Source organism: Penicillium expansum (genome assembly GCF_000769745.1).
Source record: "Penicillium expansum strain MD-8 chromosome Unknown contig294, whole genome shotgun sequence".
NCBI classification, from domain to species: Eukaryota; Fungi; Ascomycota; class Eurotiomycetes; order Eurotiales; family Aspergillaceae; genus Penicillium; species Penicillium expansum.
The window spans coordinates 473,108-487,373 of record NW_015971224.1 but is presented as its reverse complement, the minus strand read 5'-3'; the positions used below and the strand labels follow the sequence as shown (position 1 = coordinate 487,373).

The 14,266-nt window shown below is 47.8% G+C and overlaps 7 protein-coding genes across 7 annotated transcripts; 3 read left to right on the top strand and 4 right to left on the bottom strand.

The window, feature by feature from the left end:
- Positions 1 to 267: 267 nt before the first annotated feature.
- Positions 268 to 755, top strand: PEX2_088170 (DNA-directed RNA polymerase core subunit RPB8; the record flags this gene model as incomplete). The annotated part of the gene is made up of 2 exons (XM_016746087.1): positions 268 to 593; positions 650 to 755. 2 exons carry the CDS (start codon positions 268 to 270, stop codon positions 753 to 755), a joined length of 432 nt encoding a protein of 143 aa, XP_016601692.1.
- A 593-nt stretch (positions 756 to 1,348) lies between these two features.
- PEX2_088160 (thiamine pyrophosphokinase-related protein) lies at positions 1,349 to 2,376 on the bottom strand (the record flags this gene model as incomplete). Its single annotated transcript, XM_016746086.1, has 2 exons — positions 1,349 to 2,276; positions 2,336 to 2,376. The coding sequence occupies 2 exons, from the start codon at positions 2,374 to 2,376 to the stop codon at positions 1,349 to 1,351; spliced, it is 969 nt and encodes a 322-aa protein (XP_016601691.1).
- A 287-nt stretch (positions 2,377 to 2,663) lies between these two features.
- PEX2_088150 (OPI10 family protein) lies at positions 2,664 to 3,350 on the top strand (the record flags this gene model as incomplete). Its single annotated transcript, XM_016746085.1, has 1 exon — positions 2,664 to 3,350. One exon carries the CDS (start codon positions 2,664 to 2,666, stop codon positions 3,348 to 3,350), a length of 687 nt encoding a protein of 228 aa, XP_016601690.1.
- A 529-nt stretch (positions 3,351 to 3,879) lies between these two features.
- On the bottom strand, positions 3,880 to 6,470 carry PEX2_088140 (MHYT domain-containing protein; the record flags this gene model as incomplete). The annotated part of the gene is made up of 4 exons (XM_016746084.1): positions 3,880 to 5,379; positions 5,446 to 5,631; positions 5,688 to 6,252; positions 6,325 to 6,470. The coding sequence occupies 4 exons, from the start codon at positions 6,468 to 6,470 to the stop codon at positions 3,880 to 3,882; spliced, it is 2,397 nt and encodes a 798-aa protein (XP_016601689.1).
- Positions 6,471 to 8,479: 2,009 nt separating this feature from the next.
- PEX2_088130 (GNAT family N-acetyltransferase) lies at positions 8,480 to 9,067 on the bottom strand (the record flags this gene model as incomplete). The annotated part of the gene is made up of 1 exon (XM_016746083.1): positions 8,480 to 9,067. One exon carries the CDS (start codon positions 9,065 to 9,067, stop codon positions 8,480 to 8,482), a length of 588 nt encoding a protein of 195 aa, XP_016601688.1.
- Positions 9,068 to 10,060: 993 nt separating this feature from the next.
- PEX2_088120 (thioredoxin family protein) lies at positions 10,061 to 10,512 on the bottom strand (the record flags this gene model as incomplete). The annotated part of the gene is made up of 2 exons (XM_016746082.1): positions 10,061 to 10,358; positions 10,490 to 10,512. 2 exons carry the CDS (start codon positions 10,510 to 10,512, stop codon positions 10,061 to 10,063), a joined length of 321 nt encoding a protein of 106 aa, XP_016601687.1.
- A 3,027-nt stretch (positions 10,513 to 13,539) lies between these two features.
- Positions 13,540 to 13,773, top strand: PEX2_088110 (uncharacterized protein; the record flags this gene model as incomplete). Its single annotated transcript, XM_016746081.1, has 1 exon — positions 13,540 to 13,773. One exon carries the CDS (start codon positions 13,540 to 13,542, stop codon positions 13,771 to 13,773), a length of 234 nt encoding a protein of 77 aa, XP_016601686.1.
- Positions 13,774 to 14,266: the final 493 nt, after the last annotated feature.

Sequence of the window (14,266 nt, the reverse complement as noted above, 5' to 3'; positions counted from 1 at the left end):
ATGTAGCAAAGCTATAATAAGGAGCTGATGTCAACCCAACGAAATCGTTATCGGCGGGACCAAAAAGGCGGCAGAAAAAAAAGCTTCAATTCTCCGATCAACCTCTCCACCTCCGACTCCAACTCTTCTCTTCACCACTCTTGCACCACCAACTAGCCATTGCGAGCCTCTAAACCTACAATAACTTGTGTGCGATCATCTGCGCACAATCCGCCCTACAAAAATACCCATCTATAGACCGAAAAACCAGCGGTCGCAACCTTCATCATGTCCGACCCGCTCCTCTTCGAAGATACCTTCACGATCACCTCGATCAACGCCCAGAAGTATGACCGCGTCTCCCGTCTGACCTGCAACTCGAACGATGCCTCTGTCACTTTCACTCTGGATGTGAACACTGAGCTGTACCCATGCGCGGTCGGCGAGTCGCTGTCCCTCGCTCTGGCCTCGACTCTCTCTCTTGACGGGAAGGAGGATACCCGCGCCAGCTGGAGGGAGGTCAGCATGGGTGATCAGACCCTGGCGGATGATTACGATTATGTTTGCCACGGCAAGGTGTACCGCTTTGAAGAGGGTGCCACTAAGGATACCATGTGAGTTTCGGTATTGATGTGTTGGTTCTTGCGGAAACTAACGTTTGCATTTTCAGGGCTGTCTTTGTCTCCTTTGGAGGTCTGCTGCTCTACCTGGAGGGTCCCTACAAGAAGCTTGCTCCTTTGAGAATCGATCACGTGTACTTGCTGCTTAAGAAATAGGCTCGCAATTGTTGGAACTCTCTTTTTTTTGCTTACGACCTTGGCATAGGATGAGATGGATCTTGGATTGATCTTGAGGCAAAGCCCAAATGGGGGAAAAGTCGGTGTATTTAAGCCGGACCGATGTTCATATCGTTCTTATGGGGTGCAGCGCAGGCGTTCTTTGCATTTTGATTTGGGAATACCAATAGATTATCATAACAAAAATGATTTTCATGGGATCGATGAGATGAACCTTGACCTTTCGACAACCAAACTATGTTTCGGGGCGGATAGAGCTGTAATTGCTGATGGCAATTGCACAGTGTGCCTCGATCGCTTCCTGGCCGTGCCTTCAAGACATAAGAACCTCAACCGATCTGACTCTAGCAGCTCATTTCAATTCTTGTTCGCACTTATAGTAGATGATATCGTATGTGTCATCGTGCCTCAATCATCATTTGCTGCTATATGGGGTTTACAAGTCTTACAAAGACTGCCTTATTCCGCAAATGGGAAATGAACCCGCCTGGATACAGAGCTAAACCCATGTCAAGTTGATACATCTTATGTTCATGATATCTAACGTATGTCTCAGGTTACAAAAGCATAATCTACCTCGCGCAATGCGAAGCAGTCGGGTACTCCAAGCGACGATGCAATCTAGCAACAATCTGCAAATAATCCGGCTCATTCTCTGGCGTCAGCACTCCATGCCTCACAAAGAAATCAATCATGATATTAGCACAATTGGGCTTGAACTCGCCGCGCGCCAAAGCCGCCCGCACCTCGGGAATCGACAGCAACTTGAATTCCTCGACCTCATTATCCCCAGGCTTCGGAATAGTCTCAGCATCAAGCTTGAGATCGTATATATACTCAACCTCAGGTTGAATAAGGCCTGTCTCGCCGCCCGCACGCACATCACGCACATGCGAGTACGTAACACAGCCCGCAGAGACGGTCGCAGCGCGCACCGCCGCCTCAGGCAATGACGCCTCTTCCATAGCTTCGCGGACGATACATTCGAACGGCGTTTCGCCAGTACACATGCCGCCGGCGACGGTGTTATCAAGGAGGCTTGGGTAGGTCTGCTTGTTTTTTGCGCGGCGTGGGACCCAGATCTTGAGTCCGGATTCACCTTCCACGTAGCCTGTTAGATGGGCGCCGTAGGAAACGATGCCGAAGAGCGGGGTTGCGGCGCGCTCCATCTCGAGTAGGAATTCTCCCCCCGGGCCGTAAACTGCGTAGTTCTCGTTGCGCCAGCCTTTCAGCACTTCGAATTTGTCTTGCTTCACGGCTTCGGCTATGTCTGCTGCGACGAGCTCGCTCCGGTGTGTGGGGGTGGCTCCTGCGGGTGCCACTAGCGTCACGGTCTGCGCGGTCGAGTCGATGGCCCAGCTTTTCTCGGACCAGGGGAACTTCTCGACAACTGCATTGAGGATGTAGCCGAGTGTGCAATCGTATCCAGATACTTTGAATGCATGGTAGTTGTTCAGATTCTCCGTGTATGCGACGCGATCATCCTCGTAGTAGGGGAAGCTGCGGGGTGTGAGACGAAACCACGAGTGGAGGGAGCAATCGAGTTGGGACAGCTTTACTTATCGCATTCGCCGACCAGGTCTAGATTGGATTTGCCCATAATGAATTCACTGCTGAATACAGAAGCTGATCCCAATTGTGAAGTAGAAGTCGGAAGTTGATACCAATCCTTTGTTTAGCCAGGCCAAACCCTTATCGGCCACCGATAAGGGCAGCCCCTCCTATGTCATTTCATCATCGAAAAACAGGACAAAGAGAAGCTTGAAGAAGCTTAAAGAACTGAAAAAAGATCTTGATCGCAGCTCACCTTGCCAAATTCCGCTTCACCAGCTTCTCAAGCTGCCTCCAGCTCCTTCAGCTCCTCCAACTCCTACCACCACACACACCATGTTCTCCGTCGTGGTTCCAGGCCGTCCGTGTCTTACAGACATCGTCGCAGTAGACAGCCAACTGAATGGCCAAGCAACCAAATTCGCCTTCACAATCCCAGTCACCCCATCCCTCAGCGAAATAGTCGTGTTCTTCCTACCAGGAACAACCCTCCCACCTAACACCGGCGCCGCAATCTACGCCCAACTCCCAGATCCGAACACCGGCCAACCCTCCGACTTCCGCTTTATTGGCGCATTGGCAAATGAAAAGCCTTCAGGTATCTTTACTGTGCGTCCACCGGGCAGTACAGTGCACCGCTCAGAAGCCGAGGAAGAAGACGACATGCTCGACGATGCCGGCGCCAACAGCGCTGGTGCAACGGGCGTCATGACACTGGGAATTTCAATTGAAGAAGCGCAAAATATCGCACCGCAGCTTGCTGCGTTGGAAGCGGAGCGCCCCTCGGGTCCGATGTCTATGGCGCTGGTTCCACAGGCTGTCGGACAGAGGCAGGTTTCGACGAAGGTGCTGGCGCAGCGCATTATTGGCAACGCGTTTAATTACCTCGCTAGCTTTGCAGAGAACAATAAGGGACAGGATTTTGTGCCGCTGAAGAGCTTCCATAATTGGTGGGCGAAGTTTGAGCGTCGCATTGAGGCTGATCCCGCGTTTCTGGAGCGTGAGGATCCTAATGCGAATTAAGTCATGATCCTTGAAATCTATGCTTTATTGTACTTGAGCATTGGGTTGGCTGATCTTTAATTGATTAGCTGGTGCTTCTTTTCGGATTGCATTTATTCTCGACTCGCTCTCGGCGGGTGTGCAGAAATGAGTACATGACATCTCTTGCATGTATTAGTTAACGAGTCTCTTTCTTGATGTGTGACGATATTCTGCTTTTTCTGTGACCCACTGGAGTTGATCTCATGTATTAACAAGAACTATTCTGGCTTTTTATTGATAATAAGACTTTTGAAGAAGCTGAAAATGTACTACCACCTCCACATAAAATATAAAACATGCATGCTTGTATTGATATCATCTATGTACTTGTCAGAAAAAGGTATATATACAATCCTGGGCCATTTCTGGTCTTTCACACGTAAAGTAAAAAGAAACATGAACATAACAAATCACATAAAACGCCAGTCCCAATTCCTCGATAGATTCCACCTCGCGCCAGCCATAACACGCAAAAGGAAAAGCAAAGCAAAAAAGCCAAAAGAAGTAATCAGCACGCAGTCGATCCACGCGAAATATTCGGCAATGACGCATCAGGTCTTGAGCGGATACCTGGCGCGTAGCAAAGACTATACAACTCATCAACATAAGTCGTAGGTGTAACCTCAGCCCCACCGACAACAACCGCCTTCGAGTCCCGAATACCGAGATTACTCTGATTCGACTTCTCATGAAGGTGGGTGAAATCAACGCGAACCTCCTTTCGAACCGTGATATCTCTCAACGCAGTCGCAGTATGATCCACAATCGACTCCTGGGAGTGTCGTGAGCCGGACCCGGAGTTCAAAGTCGGCGAGCTCTTGCGCGACGGCCACAGGCGCAGGATGGTCATTTTAGCCGAGGAAATGAGATCATTCTCACTAGCGGTCGAGCCCGAGCGCACATCTGTGCAGAAGAGTTCTTGGCCCAGTTCGCGGGCGAAATCATCGCGGTCGGTGAGGGCTTCGTTTACTTGTTGCTGGACGCGGAAGAGGCGGAAGGGTGTGAAGGTGTAGTCGTCATTGGAGACTTGGGTGTCGAGTGTGCCGACGACACAGAAGGTTAGTAGGGTGCAGGTGTTTTGCACGGTGGTTTCGGGGTTGGAGGGTCTGCTACGGCAGGGGGCTGTTAATGGGCGAGAGGAGAGTTGCGCTGCTGCACGCAGATCTTCTGGGATGGTGTTCGAGAGGGACATGATGGCTTTAGTGAAGTGGGCGCGGAAGTCGGATAGGTTGGGGAATGCTCGTGCTGCGGCGGCTGACTGCAGGTATCGTATGCATGAATCCATAGACCAGCCTTCCATGTGGGAGATGAGTTCTAGGTGGTGGACTTGAAGTTCTCTTATTGGGAGGGTTGCGGATGGGAGGGGGTTGCCGAGGCCTTTTGCGGTGAGGATCTCGAAGTGATCGTGGATTGTTGGGCGCATCATGAAGGAGATGAGGTGTACTCCCTCGTCGAAGCCACGATTTGAGCTTGCGTAGTCGCGCATATCGCGGAGGGAAGCGGTTAAGTTTGCTTCGGGGACGTGGATTCGTCGAGAAAGCATTCCTGTGACATGCTCGATGGTTGCGAACCGGAATCCCTGTGATCCCAGGCGTGCTGCTTCATGCTTTTGTAGCTGGCGAACTGTGAACATTATTTGGCCCTTGCCGGTGCGGAGGGACGAGCGGCCCATGGCTCGAGAAATTCGGGAGATGGGGATAGCAGTGGAGAGAACATCGTCGTAGAGTGTACCTAGGTCTTGGAGAGGCAGAGAAAGATCATCCGAGAGCTCTTGGGCTGTGACACAAAAGAGTTGCTTGAACAGGGTGTCAAAGTCAGTTTGCAGCTCCGTATCGTTGTCCATAAACACTCCTCGGGATAACATGTGTTTCTCGATGGCGCTTTCTTCAGAATTAAGGCGGTTCCGCATGAAGGGAACCAGATCCTTCACGACAGGCCAGTTCCGAGTTGCCCTAAACGCCCATAGGAACGTAGGGTGGGTGCGGGTGAGATCGTCATCTTTGAATGTCTAATTCGCGATTCGTTAGTTGAGGCTTCTCTAGGGCTGTTATAATCTAGTGATCAAGAGACATACTCGTCCGATATAATGATCAACAATCTTCTTTGTAGGAAGCAAGGCTTGTGTCGTAACCATGATTCGTCCAGTGGGATCAAAGTAGGCACAAGCGAGAATAAGCTGATGGGCACGTGTCGTCGACTTTCTGCGATTTCGCCCAGCGATAATAGCGCACATCGACAACACCACACATGCAACACAGGCCTAGAGAGCTGTCAGTCTCCAACCCACCCATACCGTCGAAGAGATATCAAACATACCAGAACAGTGCAGACAATAACAACCTGACTCCTCGACAACTGAGTTCCCTTCATGATCCCGCGGTTATGATCCAGGTAGACGGTTCCAGCAGCCGCAGTCCAATGCATGCCCGAGACAGCACCCGCCAATAAGCAAGCACAGATTCCTCGCCTCCACCAGCTATCAGTCCAAGATGCTCTCCAGCGGAAGAAGATGCCTAGGGCAGCAGTGCTGGAGAAAATAGCAATGATCGCCGAGCCCACGACGTTGGCGACATGATAGGAGCACCTATAGTTCGAGATTCCGAGTTGACCGACGTAGTGCATACCACAGACAGAGCTACCAGTGAGCAAGCCTCCGACGAGGATGCGAAGATAGCCTGCCTTCTCCTCGACGCCCACGGCGTAGAAGGCAAATAACAGTACTACCACGGGGAGGACGAAGGAGGTACCCGTGAAGGCGACATTATATAGGACTTGTACGTCTGACTGGCCTTCGCCTAGGACGATGGCGCGGTTGCCGATAAAGTGCATACACCAGATGCCTATGCCGCCCATTGTGATCGATGATGTTAGGAGAAGGTACCTTTTAATTTTTTTAGTTGATTAGTTGCATGTTTAAATGCTAGATTTGGTGAGATAGAGTCTTGTGGCATACCAGTTGTATAGACCGGACCTCGATGTCCGCCGGTGGAGCAGCTCCAATGTGGTCGCGCATCCCATTGCACTGATCACATAAGAGAGGACGATATACCCCGCCAGGTACGTGACACGCACCAGCGGTTCATGGTCTATCGCTGACATTGTGTGAGAGAGAGAGAGAGAGAGAGAGAGAAATAGGTGTTGGTATTTCGTTATTGGCACATTGGCGAGCAGCACGGATAGTTGGAGGATACGATGGTCGAAGACGACTGTTCGAATCAATATAAACGTGACAACATGGAGAGATTGATTTTGAATATGTTGTATAAGTGTAGAGAGCAACACAAAAGATATAAAAGATCACAAATTCCAAATCAGTGGAACAGGGACAGAGGTAATTAATATCTTATAACACCCAGGGTACATCAGCCAGCCCAAGCGCCCCTCTAGCCGCATATTATAGCTCCACGGTACAACAAAACCCTCCGATTCCACGTTATAAAATGAATTGACGTGTACCATGATGGCGGCCTAGTCCGATCTAGACGTGAACTCCACCTAGAGGGCCATGCATTGACCTGTAAGTGACCCCATGCCCACAACTCGCGTGGCATATATACAACATACAGTAAAACACACAACAAAACGAAAACGAAAAGGTCAATGCCGAGGTAGATCTTACTCGAATAGGTTCAGGTTAAATTAATTTTATCCAATAGTACGAAATAAACAACAAGGGTCCCAAGGCTCTTGGATTTGGTATTGTAACCGACGCCTTAATAGCAATTCGCTCCGATCTAGATCGGATCTGTGCGGATATGGGAACTGCGGGGGCAGAATGGCTTTTTCGGCGTATCAGAACCTTCACAGAACGCCAATGGCCCGTGAGCATCGGACTTTAGTCTGCTAAGTGGTTTGGGATATACTTTTCCCGTGTCTCGATTTGAGACAACTCCGATAATGGAGTTGTATTAACCATGGAAACTACATTTTAGATGGAGTCTCTGGCATTTTTTTTTTCTTTGTACGGAGTAGGGAATCCTCGGTACGGAGTACAATATAAAGAAGGGTGGTTTCAATCGTTCATTTAGATTAATTTTTGGAGCCTCGGGCGAAGCTAACAAGCGAATTCAGCTGCACCTCAGCTGCGGTCACATCCCAGAGAAAAAAAGGGGCCCACTTTGATGTCCATTTAGATCTCTCTCTTCTAAGTTATTATCATCATACTCCACATATACAGATTAGAGAGTTCTTCCAGATATGCAGGTTAAACATATTGATCAATCAGATTAGCCTAGTCGCCCAACACGAACGCCAGTAAGAGCTCAAAATAATGGCAATCCGGAATCCGGGATGTGCCCCTGGATCACACGGCTTGGAAGTGCAGGGTTTATGGTGCTAAAGTCGTGATAGGATGACTAGCCAGTTAATTAATTAAGAAAAATTACCTCGGCGAAAGCGAACAGAAAAAAGAGATCAAGAGTGGGCCACAGGAAGTCCCACATCCATCAAGATGCACATATAGATTAAATCCCAGATGGAGGCGTATCCCAAGTTTCTTAATTTCTACTTTTTAATTTCTTGCTGAATCACATGAACTGAAGTAAATTCTGATCGATCTGGTTTGCGAGTCCACTTGGTAGCGTCGGCTAAGAAAGACACAATTTTGACTTGGGGTTGGACGCCTCTTTGCCCACTTTTAAGGTTTTTTTTGGGTCTTTCATATGTAGTGGATATGTCCTAAATGACAAACTTGGTTCCTCAGACAAAATTATAATTAGTAAGTGTGATGGATCTCCCATCCTCTACAACATATCAAGGCAAATAGACCGAAGTCACCAACGGCCGTCACTTGTCATTCGCGTGGCTATGATGTATATATAAGATACATCTCAAAATAGGTACAGAGTACACAGTGACTTGATAGTGGCTTCGGGGAGAGTTGGACGAAAAGCCGCGTGTGCAAGGTTTGACATAGATCAGTTCTGTCTCAGTGCTATCTCATTCAACTTTCTCTTTCTCTCTTTCTCCCTCTCTCACTCTCTCGCTTACTTCTACTAAAATTACTTGATGAGGAAAGTCAAAATCGAAATCAAGGCAGCCTTGTCATTGAAGCATAGAAATCGCCCTACGTTGTATCAAATCCACTTCCACCATGGCTACTTCTTCGTCTAGCCCTGACGTTCCTTCCAGTCCCTCTGCAGCATGGACATTTTCACTTCGTTCCACCACTCGCCGTCTTTGAAATAACATTCCCTCCTATCCCCCTCTGTTTGGAATCCAATCTCCTCACACATCTTGCCCACTCGCATATTCCACGATGGCACGTTCATCTCCACTCGATGTAGACCGGCACTGTTGAATGCCCAGTCCAAAGCCCAGTTGATTGCCTCGGTCTCATAATGCTGGTGTTCCTTTAGCATACCGATTCCCAGCTTGGAGCATCGATGATGAACCATATCTCGATGATATGACTCCAAGAAAAGTGTCCCAGCAGGTACGAAATCGAAAAACTCGTCTTTTCCGTAGATAATTACAAACAAGTGCGAGTTCCTCTGGAGATGCTTGGCAACGCGAGAGGTGAAGTTGAGGTCCATCGGCCGTGGAGTTGATGCGCACCAGTTGATGACTGAAGACGAATATGTTTGAACCTCATTGAAGAACTTATCATCTGTCGAGGGATCGTAACTCTTGAATTCCAGGTTCTCGGTTCGAAATTCCTCCGAGGTGACCTCTTCACTCTCCGAACCAGTATCCATACCTGAAGTGGTGATTACTTGATGTCGCAGTGGGCTGGAAATGTACATGGAGATTGTAGATAGTAGATGGAGAGAAAGATGATGGAAAAGATACATCTCACAGTTTATATATGCAGCCATTGAACTGTTTGTCGTCTTGCAGGCACAACTCCTTTCCCCACCTCTTCACATCTGCGCCATGTAGTTCAAACTTTCAACACTTTCTATACGTTTCTGGCCTTTCATTGCTATATCTATGTATGGGTAAGCTTTTCCTGCCATTTTTGCAACATCGGTCTTCTATCTCCTATATTCTCCCACTCGAACTTCTCTTTAACCAGGTTGAAGATAAAAATGGTAAAAATGTGAAATCAATCAAAAGTTGATACCCAAATGGGAATGGGGCATATATATACTACCATGGTGGGACTCGAGTAATCTGCATATTGGACATCAACGTTGTTCCACAATTGTTTCCCTGGTTATACATAGAAAAGTCTCTTGCACATAGTAAGCTTTTTTTACGGCCTTCACATATATTTAAAAAGACATCTCAAAAGACTAGCTAGAAAAACCCACTAAAAAGACATCACAAGGCCGCAAACGCGGCCGACTATTCTTTTCTATTATAGTTCGATAGAGAAACTGTGGGGAAGTTCACTGCAGGTTGCTGCATGTAATCTGTCGATCGGGGTGCATGCGCCGTAGCACAGAACAACTACAAAATGTACACTTTTCTTTTTCCAATTCAAACCCAAAGTTCTGGGTAACTCTTCTCTTCAGTTACATAATTTTGTAGCAAAAACAATACGGTGCATTAGCTCGCCAGGCTTCCATGTAAAGTCAAAATACCCCGTCGACAAGAAAAAGCAAGCAAGGACTCTACATCGTACAGACACAGAAGTTTGTGGAATGGTATGTATTCAGTATTCAATTAGATCATCCATTCTTCCAAAGAAAAAAAAAAGATCATGGATCAATGGTATGAACAAGCGCGAATCTCAATTTTCAAATCTATGCAAGGATAGCCTTGAGACCAGCCTGGATGGCAGGGGGGTTGGCGCCCTTGACCTCCTGCTTGCGCTCACCACCGTTGTAGAAGTGGAAGGTAGGCATGGCAGAGACACCGTTGGCAGCGGCAACCTCGGCGAGGTCATCAACGTCAACCTTGTAGAACTGGACGTCGGTGTGGGCCTCGCTGAGCTTCTCGATGGTAGGGGCGATGGCCTTGCAGGGACCGCACCAGACGGCGTGGAAGTCGACGACGACGGGGCCGGTGGCCTCAGTGACCTTGGTCTTGTACTCCTCGGCGCTGGAAAAGAATGCGTGTTAGTTGGTGTGTCTACAATGTTTTGCGAAATGACCAGGACGAATATGTAGAACATATTTCGGGACCCAGACAAAGATGCGAAAGCGGGAGCTTGAGAGTAAGGTCGAACTTACGAGGTGATAGGAGTGACACCCATTTTGAGAGTAGAAGGCGTGAAGCGCGGGATAGGTGTGGAAGAAAAGGGTCGGGAAGCGGTGCGCTGGAATAGCGATGAAACTCCGGAGATGGTTTTGGGAGTAAAACGGAGAGATGTAGGTTTGAACTGGAGTGGATATAAGTATTTCGATTGGAGGGGTAGAGTGAGGGGCGCTGGGTTTTTATAGGGCCATGACGTTCCCAGCAGAGATGATTAGGTAAGACGAGCTGAATAATGGATCGGAGCTGGCCCCGGGGGTCTAGAGATCCGGAAGTCTCTGGAGCTTGCTGGGGGTTTGACTGGGATTTTTCCAAGGCTGGGAAGATTTCAATTGAGACTTACCATGATGAGATTTGTCAGTATTTTGCGTTCTATTCTCTTTGTACTTGATATCAAATGTCGCTGGAATCCGAGAGATGTGAAGCAGACAGGGGATGACGTGCTCCCGACCTCGGGACCTCAGGTCGCTTACGAATAAGATGGAGTCTGGAACTGTCAGCATTTCCTGCCCTGAGCACCCGTCAACACTACCTACAACATAGCCCTGGAGGTACCGGTACTTACATATCCGCGGCTGGTCACTTTGTTTATTAGCTGGAGGTGAGTTTTGCGTATGTTGTATGACTACGCTAGGAAAAGTGTTAGAATGCAATTATAAATAGGCCTAGCACCCGCTAAGTAGGAAATTAAAAGAACCAATATTCACTAAGCCTTGATACTTCACTCGTTTAAGCCAGGAGACGGCAAACGGGCTGCCAGAAATGGCCCCAAGGGACGACGTTTTAGGCCTTCGATTTTCTAAATTCTATGCCATGCAACCCCTATCTCCGCCCATGCCTAATTTCCGCTTAGCACAACAATAAGGATATCGGTTTCTCCTAGTGCTCCCTAAGGGTGTCGCCCCCGTATCTTTGGTCTCCATACTATACCCACCGTGATAGAGTGGAAAGACAAATCTACTAATATAAAACCTTGTCCATCAATGCCTACCTCGAAGTACAGCCAACACCTTAGTTCAATCTATATCTACCCGCGACTTTGCCGAAAGCTCCTGGATGAGTTGGGCGCTTGGCAGAGTGAACTATGCTAGGCAAGCAGTGCCTATTGGTGGGTTATCATGCGACTAGCCCTGGAGGTGCATTATTTATGCACTCTTCGCTCTCTAATCCTTATGCTATGGGATTAGCCCACGTTACTCTTAACGTGCCAGGGTAGTACGGCTGAGTGAGAGGGGGTGCTGCCTTTGTTTTCGATGCTGGAACTTCAACCCCGGCCGGGGTTACGTCTAACCATGGTAAGAACAGAACTTGTGAATGATATGAAACTGGACGCCGAGATTCGCCCCGATAAGACCTCACACCCCACCTTTCAACCCGACTACGCCCAAGGAACCACTGGCAGATGGCGGCTGAAGGTCGAAATCTGGAAGAAAGGGGAGATACTTGACTCAGGAACATTTGGGACAGTCTGGGCTGAAACATGTGTATGAAGTGAAGGCCCGGCTAGGGTGCGAGCCGCGAAGATGATCAAGAAGAAGCCATCCGTCCCTCTCACCAGATCTAGAGAAGGGGCCTAATTGGCATGTCAAAATTGGCGATTTCGGGGTCAGCAAACGGTACGAAAGCGCTGCTTTACTGGCACCTGAATTATTTGCAGTGTATTCTCCTGGTCTAGACTCGCAGAAACTCCATTCCTACACACATCGCGTTGATATTTGGTCACTGGGAGTGATTGTATTCCATCTTCTTTCGCACGACTATCCATTCCCGAACAACAACAGCCTCCGGTCGTATGTCCAGACTTCCGACTTCCCGTCATTGCGCAAACTTCGGTCTGTTACTCAGGAGGGCCAAAGATTTCTCATTTGGCTGCAGACGCGACAGTGCGGTTGTCTGCTAAAGAAGCCCTCCAGGAGGGATGGTTGAAACAACCCTCCTACGACCTATTTTCAAGAATTTCGCGTATGGCGTTTTCCAAAACATTGAATTCAAATTCAGTAGAAGCTATTCACGAAGCTTCAAGAGGCTGGGATGACGGAGATGTTTCTTCCGCAATAGTTGAAGACCAAACAATTGGGCCCACACAGGAGCTACAGAGCAAATCGACCGGTCTACATCAATCTAATTCTGCAAAACAGGCTCCGATCTCCAAAACTTTGGATGGTTCGCGCGCGGCTCATCACAAAGGGCCATTGTTACCGAGCCAAGAGCAGCGTGCAGGTGCTCAAATAACGCAGAATGCTTTTGAATTGCGCGTTCTGGCTTCTCTGAGTGCATTGAGCGATTATCGTTTTGGTCAGAAGGAGTATGATAGACGTTCTAACATTCTATACTCAACATCAAACGTCGTCGAGATCCCAGGCTTCGGTAGGTTTATCTTGGATTGAATATCAGGAGAGGTTCAAAGAAGTGTTAGACTACCCACAAAGTGCTTTCTAATAAGCGGACTGCAGCTAAAAAAAATTAGTTGCTGAGTGTGGCTGGCTAGGAAGTATGTCTTTCTATGCTAGGATTGATACTAATGCTGGCAGGATAAAAGGAGGATTATTTTAAGATAAGGGATAGTATAATTTGTTAACTTGGCTACATCTCACCGCCAGCAGCGGTAATTCAGTGGTAGAATGCAAGATGTATGTTATCTTGCTTTCCAAATTGATCAATTAAAATACTAATAATTCCTTCCAGTGCAAATCTTGTTGTCCCGCGTTCGATCCGCGGTCGCTGCTTCCTTTTTTTGTTTATTTTTTTTTTTCTTTCTCTCAGCTAAATAAACCTTGGCACAATATTCCTAATTGAATGAATCGAGGCTCTCTTTAATTATACCAAGTATGAAGAGAGGGCTACGTCGAAATGCACGGTGGAATTTGAGATAGATGAATTGAGTAGAGATTCTACAGAGCTATGAAATCTGATGACAAGAATAGGTCCATTTAAAGAAAAGACGCTACCACATTTTCTAAGAATGTCCGGAACCTAGCTATGAGGCTTCAACAGGTCGATGCAAATGAATTTCATCTCCTTAAATTCCATGGTGTGGCTCGCATACTGGACCCAAACACTAAGCAGCTACTTTCATTTGACTTCATCTTCCACTTTCCCAAAGGGTGTCATAAACTCCAGAGTCTTCGGAGCCACCTTCTCTCCCGAGAAACCCATTCTCTCGGTGATAGAATCAGCCTCGCTAACCAACTTGCCACATCTATCAGCTATATCCATGTCCTTGACTTTGTGCACAAGGATGTTCGCCCAGAGATCGTTTTGATTTTCGAAGGTGATGGATCTCATCTAGGTCCATTATTCGTCCTAGGATTCAGAGGCATTTCGCTTGGCTGACAACAAAACATTACGCCTGGGCAACTCTATTTGGTCTGAAAATACCTACCAACATCCTGATCGACAAGGAAGCAATCCAGGTATAAAATATGTCATGCAACATGATATATACAGCCTCGGAGTACGCCTCCTCGCGATAGGACTTTGGGAGTCACTCGTGGGTAGCGAAGGGGATACGAATGTCTCGCTAGTTGGTATCAACTGTGGTCCTTCGGCCTTGAATGGAGACAGTTCGCTTAAGGATCAATTTAAGACGTTGGCGAAGGAACAGCTACCAATCAAGATGGGACAGAGATACACACAGGTAGTTCTAAATTGTCTATCTTGTATGGATACAACGAACGAAAATTTTGGCGATGAGAGCGAGTTTCAGGGCGGTGACGGCATCCTGATTGGAGTCAAATACATTGAGAAGGTATAGT